The 23,859-nt window shown below is 39.4% G+C and overlaps 1 protein-coding gene across 1 annotated transcript in view; it reads left to right on the top strand.

Annotated features, from left to right (window-relative positions):
* Nucleotides 1-23,859, top strand: part of LOC126191233 (ceramide transfer protein) — a 179,385-nt gene that overhangs the window by 96,090 nt on the left and 59,436 nt on the right. The window contains exons 6-8 of the mRNA XM_049932038.1: nucleotides 2,977-3,138; nucleotides 4,911-5,136; nucleotides 22,727-22,929. Coding sequence (XP_049787995.1) covers nucleotides 2,977-3,138; nucleotides 4,911-5,136; nucleotides 22,727-22,929 — 591 coding nt within the window. The remainder of the gene's footprint in view (nucleotides 1-2,976; nucleotides 3,139-4,910; nucleotides 5,137-22,726; nucleotides 22,930-23,859) is intronic.

The raw sequence follows: 23,859 nt of genomic DNA, 5'->3' as shown, positions 1-23,859 counted from the left end.
CAGTTTACGGAGAGGGGTACATTTCAAGAGAGTCACCCAGAACTCCAGGTCAGGGGAGACATACTGGATGGGATGAGAAGCAAAGAAATTTTCGTTGTTGTATTAGAACGTATAGTTATGTATAGAAGTTAATGACCAGCTAGCAAACTACCGAACTACAAATAACCTACTAGATGAATACAATCATGTTTCCATAAACATTGTGGATGACCTGAACCTTGCCATGGATGTACAAGAGGCAGCTATGGCAGCTATCATGTGCTTCTTAGACTTAAACAAAGCCTTTGACATTGTCGACTTTGGCATTTTATGGGCTAAACTTAGCAGCCTAAATTTCTGGCCAAATGCAGTGCAATGATTTCACTCATACCTGACGTCTCTCCAGCAGTAAGTCATATCTGGCACCATAAAATGACAATGGAGGCAGGTAGTATCAGGCATCCCCTGTTCTTTCGTATCAGGTCGTACACTTTTTGCATTGTACATTAATAACGTCTCATCAATTTTGTCCTACTACAAGTACCATATGTATGCTGATGATCTCCAGTTGTATCTAATGGAAAAATCAATGCACTCTTCACTATAGGGAATCTCAGTACCAACCAGTGTGCACCATCAAAATGGGTGAAGGATATAGGGTTAAAGCTCAACACATCCAAAAACCGCATTGTACTGGTTGGTCATTTTATGCTCATTAGCCTGTAATATTGAGAACCTCTACCATCTTTAGCCTTAAATTGGACAGTTATCAATTTCTCTCCTTCAGTAAATAGTCAAGGAGTAATACTATATGAAAATCCAAATTGGACTGAGCCTGTAACTGCAACGTGCAGGAAGGCTACAGCATCTCTCCATGCCCTATAAAAATACAAAAAGCTGTTCCGTCTTGGCCTTAAAAGGAAACTTGTACAAACACTCATACTTTCAATTGTTGATTACAGTGATGTTATCTTGCAAGGCCTTTCTCAGGAAAGCTCACAGTGCTGGAATTGGTTATGAATGATTTTGTTGGTTATATCTGTAATGTTCGGCTCTTTGATCATCTTTAACCATCATAGTTATCTTGTCTGTGTGAAGGCAAATGCAGAGATTTCCATATCCTCGGGCCTCTCTACTGTATTATCAACAAATAATGCCCCTCATCTCTCTCCTCGACCTTAATGCTGTTATGTGAACAATATGGCAGAAACACCCATTCCAATCAGAGCAAAAACCCTTTTTGTCCCCCTCCATAGAACAGCCACTTTCACAAAGTCCATCTCAGTGGCAAGAACCTGACTCTGGAACAACCTTCTGCATTATATTAGAATACTGGATAATATATCCAGCTTCAGAAGACAATTAATGGCTTATCTACCAAAGCAACAATATGGATTACCATTGTCCCTGTACATACTCATTTCGCTATTACATCCTTAATTTTCCTTTCCGCAAGGCTCGCCGTATCAGAAAACATGTATCTTGTCACCTATAAATTCTTTTTATATCTGCCATGATGATTATTGTTATTGTAGTTATTATTACTATTACTGCTACTGTTATCACTATTAGTGGCAGCAGCTGCAATAGTACAAGTATTGCCAGTATTAACTTCAATAGTTCACAGTTAGTATTATTTACTTACATTGCCACTTCAGACACTCAAACAATTTTAATACTATTTGCCATATTAAAACTGTTGTTTCTTAGGTAACTATGATGTAAAAAAAAAGGTACTGTATGTGTGAAACCATGTATGAAACCCTTGTCTGATGTAAGAGAAGACCTGATTGACCTAATCAGATTGGTTCAAGTAATTAAATAAGTAAATAAATAAAATATTATAAAAAGAACAGAGTGCTGCCATATATAGAGGAGATGCTGTGTCACAGACACACACAATAAAAAAGTCTCCTATACATTCAAGCTCTTGGTCCAAAGGCCTTCTTCAAAAGTAGAAAACTCACAGACATTCACATAAACACAACTGACTCACACATGAGCACTGTCTCTGGTCACTGAGGCTGAACTGCCTGCAGCAGCTGTACCTAATGAGAGAAGCAACTTGTGGGTGGTGGGTATAGGGAGATGGCTGGGGCATGGAAGTGGAGGGATAACAGGGTAGAAATGGTGCTGCTTGTGGGAGGGTACTTGAACATGGTGGTGATGCTAGATGCAGTCGAGAGGTTTGGGTGGGGGTGGTGGGAGGGGGGGAGTTGTTTGAGGGGCAAGAAGACTAGCAGGTGTTTTGGTGGAATTGAAGGCTATGTAGTGCCGGAGTAGGAACAGAGAAGAAGATAGGTGTGTGAAGGACAGTGACTAATGAAGGTTGAGTCAAGGACAGTTATGGGAACATAGTCAGAATATGTTGCAGTTAAGAGTTCCCATCTGCACAATTTTGAAAAGCGGATGCTTTTTGTAAGGATCCAGATGGCACAGATTGTGAAACAATCATTGAAGTGAAGCATGTTGTGTTGGTCAACATGTTCAGCAACTGGGTGGTCCAGCTCTCTCTGGGCCACAGTTTGTCAATGGCTTTTCATGCAGGCAGAACAGCTTGATGGTTCTTGTGCCTGCTTTTCTATACATTGACATTGCCCCCCTCCCCCCCCCCCCCCTCCCCCACACACAGAACTAGCTTAATTTTTGTGTAGTTTATAATTTTTAATCCCTGTGGACTTGTGATATTATTGTATACATTATTGTGGTGCAGAAAGTTTCACTTAGATTAATGTGTGCCATTCATAATTCCTCTTTGAGTCTATATTTCAGATAGCAGATGGCATGATAATCTGTCTCTCTTGTTTTCATATGTCCTACCAAGTCTTGCATGTTAATTTCAACAACAGGAGGGTCTGCATAACACTGGATAAAATCCTAATGTCATGTCTCCTTGTTACACTGTATGTTCAGATTTTAGTATTTTTCTCCCATCCTGTGGCAGCAAAGAAAGATACTCATTTTATGATACTCTTCAGTGCTGCTCACTGTTTTCAGGAAGGACCTCACAGTGCCCTAAATGATGAAGAATTTTATGACGCAGTTGAAACTGGATTGGACAGGTTGGAGGAGGAGGACGAGTTCAGGGAAAGACTCAAAAACAAGAGTAGCATGAAGCCTCTCTTGTCCAAAGCTTCACAACACCCACTGTGGCCTGAAGTAAGAACTGAACATTTAGAATTACCTACTCTAGTAAATGTAATGGATAAAATAGTGTCCCGTGTCTTCTTAATTGTGATTTGTTGTTGGTCTTTTGCAGAGGCATTTAATACAATTTTGGACTAAATTTTTGTGTGAGGGTTTAGACAATTAAGTCAGTGTTGTATTTTAGGATGTGTAATTTTGTTCTAAAACTAAACTTGTGTGGAAGGTACCATTTTTGTTTGAATTATAGTAGTGAGAACAGACTGTCCGAGAGCTGTAGTGCTGTGCAGCTCTCCATGAGGCAGGAGCCCTGCAGTCAGAGTCACATCCTTATCTTCATCCAGGTGATATTTGAAATACCCTTGGATTATTTGATTATTACATTTTCGTTGGTGGATATCAAGTATCATGTTGTTTGTTGTCTGAGAAGGATTAGAAATTCCACCCACCTTCCCCTCTTCTCAAGTTAGGCATAATGTTAGAGCAAAGCTAACATCAAACTGAAGGTTGGTTTGAACATCAAAGTGCTCTGCTAAGAGAAGTTCTAGTGGAACTGGTGTGCCCTAGTGGAGGTGGTATGCCCTTGCCTTCCTTCAACCTCTAAATTGATTAATCGAGCCAGTTTAATGTGATCTCCAAAACACAGTTCACAGTGCATTTTGTCACTTTTGATATTAACAAACCTTTGCCATAAGTGAAAGAAGTGTTTGAGGGAAATCCTTCTATTGACAGAAGACTGAATGTTGGGTGCTTGAATTTGTAGTCTGGCACTGAGCCTGCCATTTATGCTTACTCATATGTGGACACAAACTGACAACCCCAACTGTGTGTTGTGTTGGGTGAGAGGTGATTGATGGGACATTTGTACATTCCTCAAATGTGGACTCCCCATTCAGTGCAGGTTCCAAGGAACAGCCAAAATCTCTTCAGTGTTGTGTAGCCCATCCAAATGAGATAATTGTGGAACAACTGTCAGTGGAGATAGTGTGGCCCATCTCAGTGGTTCCACAAGGGAGTGACAGAAGTATACCGAGTCAAGATGTAGTTCCAGTGCCTGTGAATGATACTGTAAAGCATAATCACTGTAAATGCTAGAGATCCCAAAAGTACCGGCTGTGACTTTGTCTGTGATCCAAAAATGCTTTGAATAGCAGTCAAGTTGTGCGCCTCTGTAGTGTCACGACTACAGGCACACCATTGCAAAGGGTTGCATTCATTTACAGTGAAGGCGGTCAATTTTACAGATACTAATGCGTGGGTTGCGTCACCATAGCTGCCGTGCTGGTCCTTTACAAACTGCTTTTAGGAGAATCTCAGTGTGTACTCATTCTTCTTTTTGGCTGCCTTCTTTTTATAATAATAGTAGTATTTCAGTATTGAGATTCATAAAAAGAAGGCTTAAGAAGGTCCCTTATGTCAGGTCTCTAGCTGTTTGTGTAATTTCTTTTGGCAACACGTATGTTAAGCAGCAGTACCAACACAAAAAAGAGCTGAGAAAATGCAGTACATTAACAGTCAGTGCAAGCCGACCTCATCATAATTTGGTTAATAGAGTATGTAGCCCACTAAAACCCATTTAAAACATTGTTGAACTTCATTTTTTGCTGCACAGATGGGTTATAATGTGCATAGGAGTTATAATCTAGACCATTACAAACGTTTTATTTTGTCAATACATTTCAGTTGTCCATCTGTGTGTCTCATTTGCACATTAGTGACAGTCCTTATGTCTCATATTTCTGTGATCTCCAGACAAACCTGTTTTAAATGTTGTCTGTTTCTTACAGATAGATAGGACAACCGTGGAGCAGTTGCATTATGCAAGACTCGGTGTGGGTGAGGGAGGCTGGCAATTGTTTGCCGAAGATGGGGAGATGAAGATGTACAAGCGAGAGGAAGAGGTCGATGGACTGGTGGTGGACCCACTGAAAGCTTGCCATGTGGTGAAAGGAGTCACGGGGCACGAAATGTGCCATTACTTCTTCTCACCAGACTACCGCATGGACTGGGAAAGTGAGTCTGATAATTTAAATTCTTTCTATTGTTGGTGATAGCATTGTCTCTGGCTTTGCAGCTCACAAGTAATGCTGCATTATCAACTTGGCTGGAAATGCACCAATATCACCACAGGCTGCTGCAGTATGTTCTTACATTTTGGCAACTTCGCAGATTGGCTCAGGTGAATCTGCCTCATGTTTGAAGACTGAGTACTCTTTAAAAATAAGGTCCCTTGCCTGTTCGTGAAACTCTTGGTGCCTTTTAGGTGTTTCAGCCATTACAAAAAAGCTCATAGAACACATAGAAATCAACAGTCGTAGTTTCACGCAGGTAAAACACATGAGAATGCTCAAGTATGACAGAAATGTACACAGTGTGGAATGCAAAAATGGACTGAGCGCTGATTGTGTGGCTGCTATTATGTCATTAAAGTGTATTTGTTGTTGAGAGACAAGATCTTAAAACAGAAAATGAAGACCGTTTGGCAATAAGGACATGGTACATTTAAGTGAGACTTACGTAGATAATTACACAAGCCAGAAACTGTGTTGATCTGGTAAAGCTCTTCGAGTGTTGTCTTACATAGCTGTCAAAATATTTGAATGCACACATATACTCTTCTTACATTACTCAGTTGCTGTTTTTATCTATTACTTCATACTACAGTGTGAAAGGTGGACATTAGTAGAAACTGAAAAACATGTGAAAAGAAAAGAAGAATCTAAGATAAAGACACAAAAGAATATGTGGGCAAAAGAAAGAATAAAAAAAGGAATCTATGATGAAGTAAAATTAATTAAGTGTACATTATGCTTAACATCTACTAATTATTTCAATAATGACATGTTCACTTAGGTAAGCTACCACTTAAACAAAAAATTTTTTCAACTTCTAGTTTCAGTCGCACATGTATTGTAAGCTGTCAGTATGGCACATTCATTGTAGCTAATACTATGTTGTTAGTAATAAAAGATAATATGTGGGGTTCAGTTAGTCATAACTAATAAATGATTATACAGCATACCACACAGAGTGCTCCCACAGCATTTACTATGATGTTTGGAACTTAATTAGTGGCAACTATTTATTCACAACCGATACAAAAGAGTTACATGTTTGCACCTGTTACTGTCCTTCGAAGTAGTCACCAGCGTTGTGTAGAACCCATTGCCAGCGATGTGGAAGGCGTAGTATACTGTTAGCAGAGCCTCTTCTGTTGATGGTGCAAATGGAACAGTTAAAGTTATGGTGATTCCCGTGTACGACTATGATGGTGTTATCCTAACGCATTATGTTCCTCCATGGCTGACAGTCAGTGCACAGTATTACTGTTCGTTTTTGGAGCATCACCTGCGACCATCTTTGCAAAAGAAGCAGCGACACTTTCTGCGCAACCCACCCATCATTTTGCACAAGAATGCGCGGGTGTATACAGTGCAAGCTGTGGCTGTTCTGTTTGGTTGATGGGACTGGGAAGTACTGTACCATCCACCATACTCCCCAGACTTAAGTCCTTGTGATTTTGATTTGATTCTGAAGACGAAGCAACCACTTCTTGCCATTCGCTTCACAGAGATTTGACAGACAGTAGACTGCTCCATTCGCACCATCAACAGAACAGGTTCTGCTAACGGCATACTACGCCTTCCACATCACTGGCAACGGGTTCTACACAAGATTGGGGACTACGTTGAAGGACAGTAACAGGTGCAAACACGTAACTCTTTTGTATCTGTTGTGAATAAATAGTTGCCACTATTTATGTTCCAACCCTTGTATATTTCAGAAATGCCTGCTTGTGTTTGTATAAGGAATTCGATCCTAAACATCAATAACAGACTTGATTTGTAATCAGACCCATTGTTCACAGTTAGTGCCTAACCCCTATAATAATTGTGATGCTGTGTGACTTTTTAGCAGCTATGACTATAAGAGAGCCCATAGAATATATTTTATTATTGATAATATAGTATTATCTGCTTATGATAAAGTATCTATGTAATAAAAAGTAGTAGCAAATATATGTAATTTTTTTTTTTCAATCGGTAGTTCATATTTGTGAACATAATTTTTGTAACACTTAACGGTGCTGGTCTCATAGGTAGCTGCCATCACGTGTGGACTAGCTAAAATCTGTGGGATATCTTTATTTTTTTTAAAGTTATAACTTGTTTGAAGAAAACTGTTGTTGAAATTTAAAAACATTTTTAGTTTTATTGGACTTTCTACTTCAAACTCAATATTTCTTGTATTGATAGTGTTAAAATGGATACACAGGTGAAACTTAAATTCAGTAGTATTAATTGCAGAAAAAAATTGAAAAATAGTTCTAGTACTGAAGTACATTAGCAAACATCTTTTTGTTTACATTTCTTTTGCAGCCAATTTAAATCATAAACAAACATACAAATTACAAGATAAAAGTACAGTTTAGTTTTCGTAGTGCAGTACAGTGTGAACAACTTGAAGTAATTAGTGATACACTGTCTGATGTTACATTCACTGCACACATATGAGGTGTCCATTCTGCCAGCCTTCTCTGTTAAAAAATTGCATGCCAGACATCAGCAGGAGAATCATTCATAACAGTCCGTGAAATTAATGCGATGAACATATGCAACAACTCGGGTCTGAATAAATCTAGATTTACCACTATTTTCAGATGATGAATCATCATCAGGTAGTTCATTCTGTCATCTCACGAATTGTCAGAGACTTGATAAATCGTTTGCTCTAAATGTTTCTTCTCTTCACTGCCCATTTTGAATACAAAATTGGCATGAAAAACACACTACTTACAAAATAGAGGGAATTCGGATATCGGCTTATAAAATACATGACAATAACAAAGGATTCAATAATGACACATTTTTATAGTGATGCCGCTACTGCCATCTATCGGTCACAGTAGAAATTACAAAGTCTGTAGACTCCACAGATGTTTGCGGAGTTGTAAATACATTAATGAGATTGGAATCCATGTGATCCAGTATATGTAAAATAGTAGATCTAGATTTCAACTATTACGTAGTCATCTTCAGTGCTAAAAATTATAAAACGAGAGAATAGGGGACAAATATAAGATAAGTGACACCATACCATAAGTGCAAACATAAGCACCACACAATTACTGTATTTGCCTGATTATAAGACGAAGTTTTTTTCTCTCATTTGAAAAATTTGAGAGTATCTTATTGCTGCTGACGTCAGTGATTTTAATTTGTTTAATAGATTGCTGTAGCAGTTATCTTATGTTTACAGATGAAGTTTGTTAGTGAGGTTTCATACAAATTTATTTTTGAATATCCTGCCACGGGGTACGCAAGAAACATGAACAAAATTACAATTTTGTGAAGCACTGGAAGAAGAAATAACATTAAATTCCATCAGGTTACAAGCTTTTGTTGTGCTTAAACAAATCTGGAGTAAAAGTTGCTGGACTTGTATGGATACTCTATACATATATTGGTGCTGCTTTTTCAGTAAAGGTAACATTCAAAGGCGAAAATCTTGCCCTTCAAAAACCATTACCTGATTTTCGAAAACCATTACTTGATTGTGCTCCCAATTCAAAACTTTTATTTAGTTATGAGAAATTGTAATTATCTACCAAGTGGGTTGCAAATGAGTAATTTGTTTGCTGTTCACTTATTAGAATACCAGGAAAAAACATTGCCAGATTTTCATCAGCTTTAGACCAAGATGGGATTTAGATGAAATGAGAAATATAATTAATCCACAATTAAATGTGTATCAAAATGAAGTAGATCTCATTAAAATGTCTGTAATTGTTATTGCAAGAACAAATTCAGTGGAAAAACCTGTTGTGGAGATAATAGCTACACGAGTCACCAGATAACGGGACAAGTGAAAGCTCGAGAATTGGACTGACTCATGATTGCTATCTTTCATTTATGTATTGGTTGCTCTTATTACATATGACATAAGTCGTTGCTATTCATGTTTCATTGTTGCCCAAGCGCAACACTGTGGATTGCCGGAGGGAGGCAGTATTGCCAGTTTGGCTGAGAACTACGATGAGTGCTGGGAAGGGAGTGTTCAGCAGGCAGCAGGTTTCATCGTACAGGTAACAGTGAGAATGTACACTGCGTACTTTGGCGTTTTATGAACAACTACCATGTTTAAACTGTAGTTTGCCGGAATCCATTTGTACTCAGAGTCGAATTGACTTTAAAAATGGACAGAAACTCAACAATAGCATAAATTTCTGCAGAAGGTGCTAAAAGTCTAAATTGGGGCTAGTGGTGTATTAAGTGTTTTGTGCCTCAATGTTGTTGATGCTCACTTTGAGGCATTACTGGAATGATAGGGATCTGTTGGCTGCTGGTTCTACACAGCCAATGAGAGTGTCGGGCAGATGATATGTTTGGAAGCAAGAAAGTCAAATATTTGTGACAACGAAGATATATGTTTCACAGCTGTCTTGTTGGGATGATAACAATTATGTTTTGAATGGATGTGATGTTGATATTTGAAGCAGATACCTTACGTCAATAAAAGTTTGTGATGTTAATTACTCAGAGTATGTTAAAAAAATATTTTTTTCTCAAGGAATTTCTTAAAAAAGGGGGAGAGGGAGTGGTGTCTTATATTCAGGGTCATTTTATAGTGTAGTTAATATGGTACATTTGGGGTCCTGCCCACTCATCTCGTATAGGGCACCCAAAAGGATGATGCGTTCGCGTAATGCTATACAACAATTCAATCAAATGAGATTAATAGTTTTTATTACAAAATAGAAGATTGACAATACTTAACTTTGAATGTACAACGGTGTCGCAAGCGATGCAATCAAACAAAGTCCTTTGCTGTATGCAAGGCGTCCGCCGCTCGTGGTCTCGCGGTAGCGTTCTCGCTTCCCGAGCACGTGGTCCCGGGTTCGATTCCCGGCGGGGTCAGGGATTTTCACCTGCCTCGAGATGACTGGGTGTTTGTGTTGTCCTCATCATTTCATCATCATCCAGGAAAGTGGCGAAATTGGACTGAGCAAAGATTGGGTAATTGTACGGGCGCTGATAACCACGCAGTTGAGCGCCCCACAAACCAAACATCATCATCATCATCATGTATGCAAGGTCCATGTAAGCAATTGATACGGATCACACGTCACTGCTATTGAGTGCTCTCCTAGTACAGTGCTAATACTATGCTGGTCTGCATGTGCTAATACTGTCTGGCCAAGGCTGGCAGAAGTGGCGCTTACATTCATTTCACCTAGATGCCGCTCCTATTGTGGTGACGTCCTGGTCAGCGCGCTATGGACCAATGTCTTTTCACAGACTTCCCTGCAGTTGCATTCTTCATCTTCGGACTGGTGCTTTTTGTTATGCCAGAACATTCCCCCCAAAGTGACAGATCGTCTTCTTGTAGGGATTGTGACCATGGCGAGAGGGGGGGGGGGGGGGGTAGAGGGTGGCAGGAGTGTGGGCGCATCGTTGGGCTGGAGGGAACATCAAGCTTCCAGCTGTACCCCACCATCCGGCTGGCCTGTGCTCTGACGGAAACGTCCCCCGGAAAATGACCAGAAGGGTACTCGCCCACCTCCTGCTGCCATGAACCAGATGAAGAAGGCAACGACTGCTGCGGTAAGGGCGGTTTCAGCTACATCAGTAGGACGAGAGGAGACGGAGGAAGTGAAGGCTCCATCTCCATGGGGTCGCCCCGCAGTGTCGTGATAACATCCTCTGGGGGGTGCTATGGCTGCACTGTCCTCTGGACCCGTGAATCTGGGGGAAGATAATCACGCACATTGACAGAGGCAAAGTTGATTTTGATGGCGGTGCTGCAAGCCATCCGGATCTGAAACAAGATACATGCAAGCATCAAATTGACAGACAATCTCGCTTCGTGCCCACTGTCTGCTGCTGCAAAATACCCTGTGAAAGGCAATACCTTGCAGTGCAAAGCAGTACTTGCGGGCTTCATTGTGCACTGGATGCCGAGGCGGGTGGAGCAGTGTCCGATGGAGGCAGCCGTGAAGTAGTTCCGCCGACAGTGATCCATCTCGTGGTTCTCAACAATATGAGGCGACAAACAGTTGCAATGCTTGATCCCTGGTGTCTGCGGAGCAAAGTTTGGCCATCTGCTGCTTAAATGTTCTGACAAAACATTCCACTTCGCCGTTTGACTGTGGGTGGAACGGTGCACTAGTTAGGTGCTGTATGCTATTGCATTCACAGAATGTTTCAAATTCATTTGACGTGAACTTAGGGACGTTGTTTGACACTATTACTGCAGGTAAACTTTCAAGGCAAAAAATCGATGTCAACACCTGAATTGTGCTAAATGAGTTATTGCGTTCATTGACAGAGCAAAAGGAAGCTTGCTCTACGAGTCAACCACAACCAACCATTGAGTGTTCCAAAAAGGTCCTGCAAAGTCCATGTGCACAAATTGCCATGGCAATTGCAACTTAGGCCAAGCAGAGAATTTTTGTGGTGGAGCGGATTGATTTTCCTCACATATCTGGCACTGTGACGTTATCTCTTCTATTTGGATGTCTATACACTGCCAAGTACAGTGTCGATGCGCTAACTGTTTTGTACGAACAATCCCTCAGTGTCCTTCTTGAACTAACTGCAACACTTCTTTTTGCAAAGCTTTAGGAATCAACACACGTGACTGTCCACTTTCATTTTGAACAAGAATCACTCCTTTCTGTACAGCGAGGCTACGCTGATGTGCAAAGCATCGGCACACTACAGAGTTCTTTATGCTATGCAAGGAACAAGGCCAAGTGTATGACTGTATTTTAGCAAAATGTTCAAATCTGAATCAGCTTCCATGACCGGTGCAGTTTTGTTAAAGTTCAGCGGAAAAGACTGAAACAGTTCGAAATCCTGAGCACCGATGTGACAACAAGATGCAACAGAAGCACCAAAGTGTGTTTCAGGGCCAATCTGAAGCTGTGAAAGTTTCTCCACATTACCATGTTGAGCTGTTGCATGATACACAATCTCATACTGGTATTGAGACAATGACAACAAAGCCCATCTTTGCAATTTTTGGGCAGTTAGGACAGGAACCAGTTTCATCAGATCAAACAAGGACTGCAAAGGCTTGTGATCCATTACTAAGTAGAATTTTCTGCCATACAAATAGTGGTGAAATTTGGCATCACCATACACAATAGCCAAAGCCTCTTTTCCAATTTATGAATAGTTAAACTAAGCTTTGGACAACACTTTCGATGTGAAAGCAATAGGCCTGTCTTTATTTATCACCAATTCTGTGCAAAAGCACTGCACCGTTTCCGTAAGAGGAAGTGTCAATTGCAGTGCCACTGCTTTGTCAGGATCAAAGTGAAGTGATCATCAATCACTGAGCAATGCATCTTTAAGTTTGTGAAAAGCTTCGTGGCACTCATCTGTCCAAACAAAGGGGACATTCTTGTGACACTCTCTATGCAGTGGAGCCTCTATTTGTGCAGCTTAATTTTCACCAAGACTGACTGCAATTCTGTGTCATTGCTAGGAACTTGCAAATCTCATATTGCTAACAAATGTGACTTAAAAGGATGTACACCTTGACTATTATGACATGATAAAGATACTGCAACTCAGGTTTTAAAGAATCACACTTGTCCAGTCTACACTTTAGTCCTGCATCAGATAACACACGAAACAAAGCAGGTAAATTTGCAGTATGTTCTTCCAGTGTATGACGTGCTGCTACAATCTCATCCAAATAGTTTGAACAGTTTGCTGCTTGCGCAGTCAGCTGTTCCAAATACCATTGGTAAATGGCGGGTGCGGAAGCACTGCCAAAAGGCAAACGCTAATATCTAAACAAGCCCAAATGAGTATTTACTACACACACTTTTTGAGATCCGTCATTAAGCGGTATTTAAAGATGCGCGTCATGCAAATCAATTTTTGAAAAGTGGCATCCAGTTGTCCATGAGACCCTCTTGAGCATGGCAATGGATAAGTATCAATATCAGTATGTGGGTTGACTGTAGATTTAAAGTTGAATGTGATATGGGTGCAGTACCTCCGTTATCTTGCAATTCTTTAAGTTCAGCAGCAACTTTGTTCTGTAATGCAATGGGAACAGTTCTGGCCCGGCAAAATTTGTCTGAGCATTGTTTCTCAGAGTAACATGCGCAACAAAATTGTTAGAATCAAGATCAAACATGTTCTCACAATCGCGTGATTGTAGCACTATAAAAGCCACTGTTCACATACGCGAGCTATACATGGCAGGCAAAGTACATGTTCCGAGAATGGGAATGTCTTGTCCATTATAAGCCATCAATTGCGTGCTAGTTTTGGACAAGTGTGGGAAGCCTAACAGTTCATATGAGTGACGATTTAGCAGTGTGACAGAGGCACCTGTGTCCAACTGAAATTTCCCACAAAGAAATAAATGAACAAGAAGCTTGTTTGACAGGTGTATCGTTGAAGAAACTCCACGTGACTTGGGCCTTGTGACAAGATTTTTGTGAGTGGGCTGAATTCTTATGTTTGTTCCATTGCAAACATGCAGATTGTACATGTCCTTTCCTACCACAAGCGTAACACTTGAGCTTGTTGGGATGGGCAGTCTTGACATTTGTGCCGTGAATAACACCGAGGGCAAGAATTTATTCTGTTCACCTGTGTAGCCGCCTGTTTAGCGAACTGCTTGTGTGGCGTGGAAGATCGTTTACTCGGTGTGGCGAGCTGTCGCCGAATGGGCCGATCACGACTAAGGAACTAAACACGACAAATAGCTGGCCGCTCAAATTTATGACCTGAGAAGGCACCTGAATTGTACTGATCTAGTATTTGTACTGCCTGCTGAAATGATGGATCGGACTGTTTGAAAATTTGTTCTCGGAGTTTGACATCAGTTATATTGTACACGATCGCATCATGCAACATAACATCTTAATATAAAACACCACAAGCACATTTGAATTTGCATTTCCTTGTCATAACCTCCAAATCTGTTATCCACTCGCGATAAGTTTGTTCTGACCGTTTTTTGCAATTAGAGAATTGATACCTACCTGTTATCATATTCACTTGTTGGTCATAATAGTTTGTCAGCGAAGAGATAACTTGATCACATGCAAGTTCACTCGGAGTGGCTTTAGGGAAAAGTTTTGTGATTAAGCAGAACACTGCACTTTTGTCATTGATAATAGGTAATAGCTTTTCACAGTACCTGGTACATTGTGAGCAAGGAGGTGGGCCTCAGACTGGGACAACCACTCGAGCCATTCCTCTTCTTGTTTACTAAACAGCCAAAAAGGTGGTATACCAATGGGTGTTGCTGTAGGTGGTGCTTGTTCTGTCGGGTGCACAGCATTGGCCAGTAGCTGCTGCACCGTGTTGAGTAATTTGCAAGATCTGTTGCGTCTAGAACTGAAACATCTGCATTATCTGTGTGGCATCTAACACTTGCAGATGTGGCACCTGAGCAGGGGGTGGGAGAGGCGGGGTGGGCATTTTGGAAGACACAAAAATGCCACTAACAGACAAGGCAAGCAAAAAAAAAAAGGAAAATTTCTGCAATGCCCACCTCAAAACACTGATTAGCAAAAACGACAAGAAACTGTTAAATCAATGAAACACCCCTGAAAGAAAAGACAAGACAGAATTAGGGCTCCAGCAAAAAAAAAAAAAAAAATAGAAAATTCCGTGGCCATCTGGTGCAGAGTTCGGTTGTTAGACCTCGTCGCCAAATGTGGGCTACTGCCCACTCGTCTCGTATAGGAAGCCTAAAGGGTGCTGTGGTCTCGGAATGCTATACAACAATTCAAACAAATCAGATTAATGGTTTTTATTACAAAACAGAAGATTGACAGTACTTTACTTTGAAATTACAACGGTGTCGCAAGTGATGAGCGACTTGCAAACAATCAAAGTCCTTTGCTGTATACAAGGTCCATGTAAACAATTGATATGGATCACAGAACACTACTATTGTAGTGCTTTCCTAGTACTGTGCTAATACTGTGCTCGTCTGCGAGTCTGGTACTGTGCTAATACTGTATGCCCAAGGCTGGCGGGAGAATCGCTTATATTCACTTCGTCTATCTTGGTGATGTCCTGATCAGTGTGCTATTGACTGATGTCATTTCACAGCCTTCTCTGCGGTTGCTTTTTATTACGCCGGAACAGTACATACCGTGTAACAACAGGTGTAGAGCTTACAGGAGTCTAACATGAACTGAAGCCATTGCTTACATGACTGAACGGGAAGAAAGAGTGATTTCATAGCCATGTGATGCCCCCTGTTGAGCATGATAGTAAAGCTATATAATTTTTAAAAAATTGTTATAAATGTACTGAACAATGGATCCACAAGTAATGGTTATAAACATGGAAAGCAATTAATGTGTGGATCCGTAAGCATTGCCCGCTCAATCATAGCAGGTACAGGATAGTATGTCATGTATTTTTGCATTACAAATTAATGGAAGGGGATCCATTTACAGTTCCACACAACACAAAAAGTACAGTGTTAAAACAGTGTACCAAAGCAATTAAAATTTAAAGGAAATAAAAATAGTGCAATAAACTGAAGTATGCCCTTCGGGACATAAACTAATGTTGTCCAACTGATAAAATACACTGGCACTAGGGCTTATAATATAGACATCATCGAAAGGTATTAAGATAGCCAGTAGTGCATAAAGAAGTTGTATGAGCATATTTTATTTTCCATAACTCTGTCATACGACTGGGATTAACCCTTCCTGGTCCACAGTCGGATTATGTCCAGTCAGACTATGTCCGACATTACAATTTTCCGACACAGCTCCAGTGTTGGATGATGTCTAACACATTTCCATTATTGTGCTATTAGTGCAGTCCATTGTTGGAATTTGGTAGGTTCATGGCACCACTTAGTATAAAGATCCGACAACTCAATGCGATTGCATTCGCAGTGATAGAAAATGTGTAAATGATGACGATATTGCCCTGTGGCTTCTTGAAGACATTCAACAGTTGATTTATCAAAAATCAGAAATTAACAGTTGAGCTGCAGCTCATAATGAGATCTGTCCCATTGCTTAATGTACTGCTGGCTTTTCTGTTTTCACCACAAGTGTGTCATATTAGTAGTACATATTGTGTCCGTATGTTATTAGACATTTCAAGTTGGTACTTCATATCTTTTTATAGATGCCCTTTTTAACTTCCTATACTATTTTTTTATGTTTTTATTTGTTTCTGGAGGCATAAAAATAACAAAAAGTGTAGTTGTCTTGTTCCTTGGCTAATTTCATCTTATATTAGTCCATATTAGTCCAGAGAGGACGTGCATTTGAAAATAACCGTGTTCTCTCTTCTCTGTTGCATTTCTTTATTTTACTTGTATGTTCATTTTGTATGCACCATTGGCTAGCTTCACACCTTCTGATGTTGTATACTGTTTTATCCCATGTGTTTATACTGTAAGCCCAGAGATGGTGCTAACACATTTTTACAAGTTTTACTATGTTAGTTTCTGCTCACATAGGGTATGTCTTGGTGTATTGTACTATCTTCATTTCCTATCATTTTTAATTGCTTTGGTACATTATTTTAATATTGTGCTTTTTGTACTGTATGGAATTGTAAATGGGTCCTCTTCCTTTAGTTGTTAATGCAAAAATACATGACATACTATCCTGTACTTACTGCCATTGAGCAGGCAATATTTATGGCTCCAAACATATGATTTGCTTTCCATGTTCAACCATCACTTGTGGTTTTATTGTTCAGCACTTTTTTAAAGAAATTTGTTAAAAATTATATAGCTTTACTATCATGTAACTATTCACCAGAGCCTCAATAGAAGGCAGCACGTGGCTCTGACTTCACTTTTTCCTCCTGTTCAACCATGTAAGCAACAGCTTCATTTAATGTTAGACTCCTGTAAGCTCTACACCAATATTGTTTACTATGTGACACTTTGGACTAATGTCACCTGTACGACTCTTTCGTGCAATGATTCCATTTTTCACACAAAATTTGATGTTAGTTTCTTGCTCCATTGTTTATAATAATTGAAAATCACTGAGCACACAGAAACACATCTAACCTTTCTATCTGTCAAAAACAAATTAAGTATGCTGTGCACTTGAACCTGTGAACATATGTTCAGGACATGTGTACCAACATAACAAAAAAAAAACTTGATAATCAAATGTATGTTGCCCGTGCAATTTGAAAAGTCACCTTACTTTTTGAACAGCCCTCATATGTCATCAGTAGTCATGGAAGCTGTTATGAAATGCTCATACAGGGTGTATACGACCCAGGACAACCGGGAAATCCGGGAAAAACCCGGGAATTTTTTCATCCGGGAGAAAACCGGGAATTTTTCGGAATTCCGGGAACTTTTCATTGTTTTAGCTTTCAGTTAAATTTTTTTTAATTTTGGCTGCAGAATTGATTCTCTAGCAGAGAATGTTATTGTATCCTGCTATTGGAGAATGATACTGCAGCAATAAAATATAAACGAGAGGGAAAAAAATAAAACTTTAGTGATAAAGGAAATGTGCAATTTACAACAAAAAACCGTGCACGCACAAGCGTTTGCAAATAGCAAAAATATGTCAAAGGCCGTAGGGCGCAGACTGTAATTCTTCGTAACAATAAACTGCTTGCTATGAGCATGACGTCACAACTGTTCACATTAGGTTCGTTTGACCAATTGCCAGCGGTCTGTTGCGCATGCGCATTTGACTCCTGTATAAGCAGTACCTTCTCCTTCTACTTGAAATTTGGCTGTTAGCTGTGTCTGTAGCAGTAGCAAGCAGCCAGATGCAAACGAGAAAAATTTTTCTCACATGCCCTAGCTGCCAGATTCACACTTGCACAGAGTTGTCTGAGTTATAGTGGGGAGGGGGTTAACCTCCACGTGACTCGTGTTTACGTTAAGTGATTTCGCTGCTTCTCTTCGTGTACAGCTCCCAAGTCAAATGAAAACAAAACGGATTTCTGTGGCCGGGGAGCTATCAAGTGAATTAAAATACATTCACATAATTATGGAGGGCAAAAATATATTATTAATTTCAGTTTTCTGATTTTATTTTATTTCCAAGTTAGTAGCAGTCAAGCATTAATCGCCTTGCAGAACAGTGAAGTTATTTTAGCAAGTTTGCTAAAGAAATTTGGGTTTATTAATCTTTCCGCTGAGGCAATCATTTTATTTGAAACGAAGTGTTTCATTCTACAGTATTGGCTAATTCCAACTTTTCGCTGAATTTCAAGTGCACATTATCATCTTCTGCCATATATGGCATTATGCCATAATAAAGAACCAAAAATGAGATCGTAGAGTACTGGTATTCCGAGAAAATTTACATCCCAAAAACCACATTGAAAAGCTTAATATCAGATGGGACATACTTCATTGTGAATCTGGAAAAAGGCAATTCGCACTTCAAGCCGAATTATGCATTTTGGTATGGTTTACGAAATTCCGATGCTCTTTGGAGTACCCTCTGATGCCCTGTTTCTTTTATGGTGTAAAAAATATAAGCTCTTTTAGTGCTTTATAAACATGAACATACTGGCTTCCTACACCACTGCAGTTGCACACGCACAATAATGCCCGTTTTCTGGTGCTCTCTGGAAACTGGTAAATCGAACCTATTTCTAACAGTCTTCGGATAGTATTGCGAACGGTAGTTAGAAAAGCGTTTCTTTCAAAGTAAATTTCTTTTTACGCAAGATGAATTATGTTACGTGTGAGAAAATGGGATGGATATCTAAACCACAGAGCGTTCGAAACTGAACAGTTTGAGGACCAGCCACTTACAAGAGTTTCGAGCCGAGACATTTATGTCATAATATTAAATTTACTGGCACATTTGTGTGATGTATCTTAAAGTATAACACACGCAAAAAAGGTCAATATTACATGTGAAAGCTAAGCTTCTGTTGTAGCGTGTTAATCTTAGAGACTAATATTATATGTGAAAGCTTAACTTTTATTGTAGATATACGGTACTGTGTACATTAATGTAAACCGTTAACTTTTCCTCTTGAGTGTTCGCGCTATTTAACCAGTGATCTTGCTATTGGCCGACTATAACACGTGTCCTATGCTCTGAATAGCTGCTGTCATCGGCTGACGAGATCTCGTGGCTTGAGATATGACTCGCTTACAAAAGGACATCGCAACCTCGGTTTCAACGCTCCGCAAACTAACGCGCTGTGTTTGGTGCAATTCGAATTTATACTTTCGTAATACCAAAATATGCAACGTATATGTTGCTGCAAATCAAAGGTCTCTTTTTTTGTTATAAGTCTCTCCAAAACTTCTCTGCCCGTCTTTTTTTTTTTCTCGGGAAGTTCTACGCGATTGTATAAAACGTTAACCATTCAAAGAATTGATAAGTTTTGCAGTTCCGAGGGAAAATCTGTCAGTTAGCACAGAAAAAGTGTATTTTCGCCCGGGAAAAAGCGTATTTTTTAAACAGGATATCCGGGAATAATCCGGGAATTTTTTTTCCTTGTCCCCGTATACACCCTGTCATACATTCATATAAACGAATTGGGATATCTGTAAATTGTCAAAGGTGCCTGTGATGTCTATCCCAACTGTAATCTTGTAGTTATTGGAGACATTATGTACTATGTTGTTGCTCAGGAAACAGCATGCTCAATAGAGTTATACTGTGTGAAGCCAAACTGGCACGGGCTGAGGCTTTGAGAATCTCTTTGTATCAGAAAACCTTCATAGAAGAGATATTTTTGCAGTTTAATAAATGTATTGTTTGGACATATAAGTCTATGCATCTTAGGATTGCAGGGTACCTTTGTAGGAGGTGTTTAAAATAATTACTTTTCTGCCAGACTTCCAGAACTTGTCAGTCTAATTTAAGTCTTCATTTGGGTATAGCACAATTTGTAGTTTTGGATGTTGCAGAATTTTCAATTAAGTACCATGTGGATGGGAAGACTTTTCCCTATTGGCCTTGGCCAGCATCAACACAATCTCCTCTTGTGCATACGGATAAATAAGGCATTTACCCAGTAATTTTACTTTACCCCTGACTTGACTTGTGTACAGATTACCCGGCGTGTGTCACTATACAAGTAATTTTACTTTACCCTGCCTTGAGTTGTATCCAAATTAGTCGGTGTGTGTCACTATACAATCACAAGAATAGAGAGTGGATAGTGAATTGGAGGTTAACATTTGAAACAAAGGTCGTAGTTTATTTGTGTGGAAGACACACTAGTGATAGTACAACTGACTGGCTTTAGTAACCGATTGGCCTGCCGATTTTTTTCCATGTGGTTCCCACCCCCACTCCACTCCACCCCACCCCACCCCACCCCACCCCGTTAGGTGAAACAACCGAATGAAAGTAGTTTCTGTGGCCATGTTGGCTATACAGATATTTTTACTTACTCTCCAGATTTGAGTATTTTCACTTAATATGAGACAACTGACTGACCCAAGTTGTTATCTGAGTGTTTCTTCTGCGTCCAGGTTGGAGGGATTTCATTTGCACACTTCTTCAGCATTTTCGGCTATATATGAACCATAAGAAGGCTTGTCAACTTTTTAGAGACAAATAACATATCTTACTTCAAGAAGATGTGAATAGAAAGTATGTTTTTAAAAATGAAGTATTTTCAAAATTTATATGTTAATTTACTTAAATATGAATATTTTGTACTTCTTGAAGCAACCCCTCTTTCACTGCCTCCTTCTCCTCCTCCAGTGCCACCACCACCACCTCTCTTCCTGCGCTGCTGGATTGCACCCATCGCAAATAATTCTATCGCAGTAAATGCTGAGGTGATGTGAACAGGAAGTATATAAGATAAAATTTCTTTAATTGTTTGTTGACTTAATCGCTTGCTTTTTAATTATATACTGTCACTCATCAGAAGTCCCCCCTCCCCTGTCCAAGGAGTCACAGAACCTTTGAAGTCTGGTTAAGCCATTCTACTTGACTCAGAACCAGGGGCACAAAACTCTGTGTGCAAGACTGGTTTTCTCAATCTACTCTACCAGTTGCTGGATTGACCCAAGTATGACCTCAAAGACCAGATGACATTTGTTCCAACATGTTCCACAATCTACAGGTAGGAGCACCCTGTTATCTCAATGGCTGAAAATTTGTATATAGGCTCTATTTCCTGCTTGTATCCTTTCTTTTACAGATTATTTCATATTATTTTCACTAGTTAAAAGGACATCTAGATAATGAAAGTAACTGACAACTTTGAAACATGTATTAGAGCCCTTCAAGCCATGTGGTATCCTTCTAGCCTAGAACTGGAATTTATCACGTATTTTTGTCTTGTTTTCATTTACAGTCAGTTCAATTTTTCTCTTTCTGTTACCATTACATTTCTTTAAGCATTTTGCCACAATTGCAAGAGTACCTGCATTTGCATGCATCCAGCAGGATTTAATCATTATTGTACCTCTCTTTTTATGTTTTTTGTATCAGACTGCTTAGAGCTAAGGTAAACAGAACTGTAAAGAGATCATCACCCTATTTCCCCCAATCTGTGATTTTTCCTTGTCCTTACTATTACATGATACAATTCTCTTGTTCCCTCCTGTTTCATTAATTCTTTTACGTTGAAATTTTGTCTCCGGTCATTTCTTTTTCATATGTATCATATGTGCATTTGACCTTGCTTCCTTATACACTTCCTAATTTTTGTTGCCCCCCTCTCTCTCTCTCTCTCTCTCTCTCTCTCTCTCTCTCTCTCTCTCTCTCTCTCTCTCTGTAGCGTTCTCAGTTTTATCGAGTTTCTATTGTCTATCGCTAGTTTACATTTATCATCAACCCATTCGTTCATTTCTTTGCTTGCTTCTTGTGCTGCTGCTTTCACCACTTTCTCACTTATATTCCTCCTATTATTTCCTCGTCTGCTGTCAGAGTGTCTGTAATTTTTATTTGGTTTGTTTTTACAGATTTTACTAGTAGAAAACTGACGTAGCATAGATCCATTCTCAGTTCTTTTTTCTTGTGTAAAATGTATCTCATTGATACTCTTTCACATAGGTTTTGCACAACCTTTGCAATAAACTCTCCCAAAAACTAGCAATAGGCTGTCTTTTCCTGCATGTACTTGCAAGGACTTCTTTAATTTTGAGTCTACTCAGTCTTTTCTTTTATAGGTTCAAATTTCAAATTACTTCTCTTTATCCCGTTTGTTGTTATAAATACTGTTCCAGACTGACCTATTCTTCTTTCTGCTCCACTCTACAGCAAAGAATACTGAGGTATATCATATCTATTTGTCCTTGCCCTTGCCATCTCACATCTCATAGTGCCACAGTATTGCAATATATTTATTACCATCCTAATAGGGGATCTGGAACTACTACTTCATCTCTCAAACACTTGCACATTTTTTGGGAAGGGATTATATAATAGTTCCAAGAACTATAGCTTTTGTATTTTTGGAATCCAGTTCATCAGCTGTCATTTATTTATTTATGTATTAAGTAGCTAAATAACATTTTACAGGAGAATTGTATGTAGTATGGGCTAGTATACTTTGTCACTTTAATGAGCAATTTACAATAAAGGAATGGGAAATTTAAACTAGGTTCTGTGTTGATTTTTGAAAGTAAATACATGTTGCCACAACTAAAGAATTTGTAATTATTTTGTTTCCAGGCACTATTGAGCAGATGACAGTGCTCGAGAAAGTTTCCGAGGACACGCTGATATTCCTACAGGTTCACAAACGTATATGGCCAGCATCTCAGCGAGACTCACTCTTCTGGTCTCACATACGTAAAGTACCGGATGACAAGGACAGGGACAGTCAGGATATATGGATAGTGTGTAATCACTCCACTGACAGCAGCGAGTTTCCGGTCAGTACAATTGCTGTCAAGAGTATTATACATAAATATTATTTCAACAAACATTTTTGTTATGTAGGGAAATAAAGGTAATGTATTGTATTGTGTACAATGGTCAATTTCAGAAATTAGGCCCTTGAACAGTAATGTTACAGTGTCTAATGACTGTGCCAGAAGAGATGTTTAAAGAACAAAGTGAAAACAGTAATATTTGTTTACTGATGTAAACATGGGCATAGAAGTTGATGGAGGAAATGAGGGAGAGAATTGAAGAAGCCTAATTATGAAATTGGCTAATGAGGTACGGGAGCAGAGTTGGCAAGACCCAAAGTCGATTGACTATTACATTGACAGATATTATTTGGGACACTACTGAGTTAGTCACCTTTGTAGTTTTTCTCTCGTTATGTAAAGTGTGCCACATTCTGTAAGTTTACCCTCTATATCACTACTAATAAATCCTTATCTCTGAAACTGAGTACATCTACATCCTCATAAATACTCCACAGACCACTATATGATGCAGGGTGTAGCATACCATGTACCATTACTAGTCATGTTCTTTCCTGTTCCACTCCCAGATAAAGTGAGGGAAAAACTACTATTTATAAGCCTTCATATGAGCCCTAATTTATAATTGTGGTCCTTAGACAAAATGTACATTGGCAGGAGTAGTATCATTCCGTAGTTGGTTCTCAAATGCTGGTTCTCTGAATTTCCTCGATTGTGCCTCACAAAAGAATGCCATCTTCCCTCCAAGGTTTCCCATTTGAGTTCAGGTAGTGTCTTCATAATACTTTCATGGTAATCAAACTTATCAGTGTCAAATTGTGCTTTTATGTCTTGCTTTAATGCAACCTCGATCAGTATGCAGTAATGGGTCACACTGTTGTCCCATGTGGTCTGCTTTATAGATGAACTACACTAGCCTGAAGTTCTCCC

Source organism: Schistocerca cancellata, chromosome 6 (genome assembly GCF_023864275.1).
Source record: "Schistocerca cancellata isolate TAMUIC-IGC-003103 chromosome 6, iqSchCanc2.1, whole genome shotgun sequence".
In the NCBI taxonomy this organism is placed as follows: Eukaryota; Metazoa; Arthropoda; class Insecta; order Orthoptera; family Acrididae; genus Schistocerca; species Schistocerca cancellata.
Note: the sequence above shows the minus strand (reverse complement) of the source record. Positions and strands in the feature narration are given on the sequence as shown.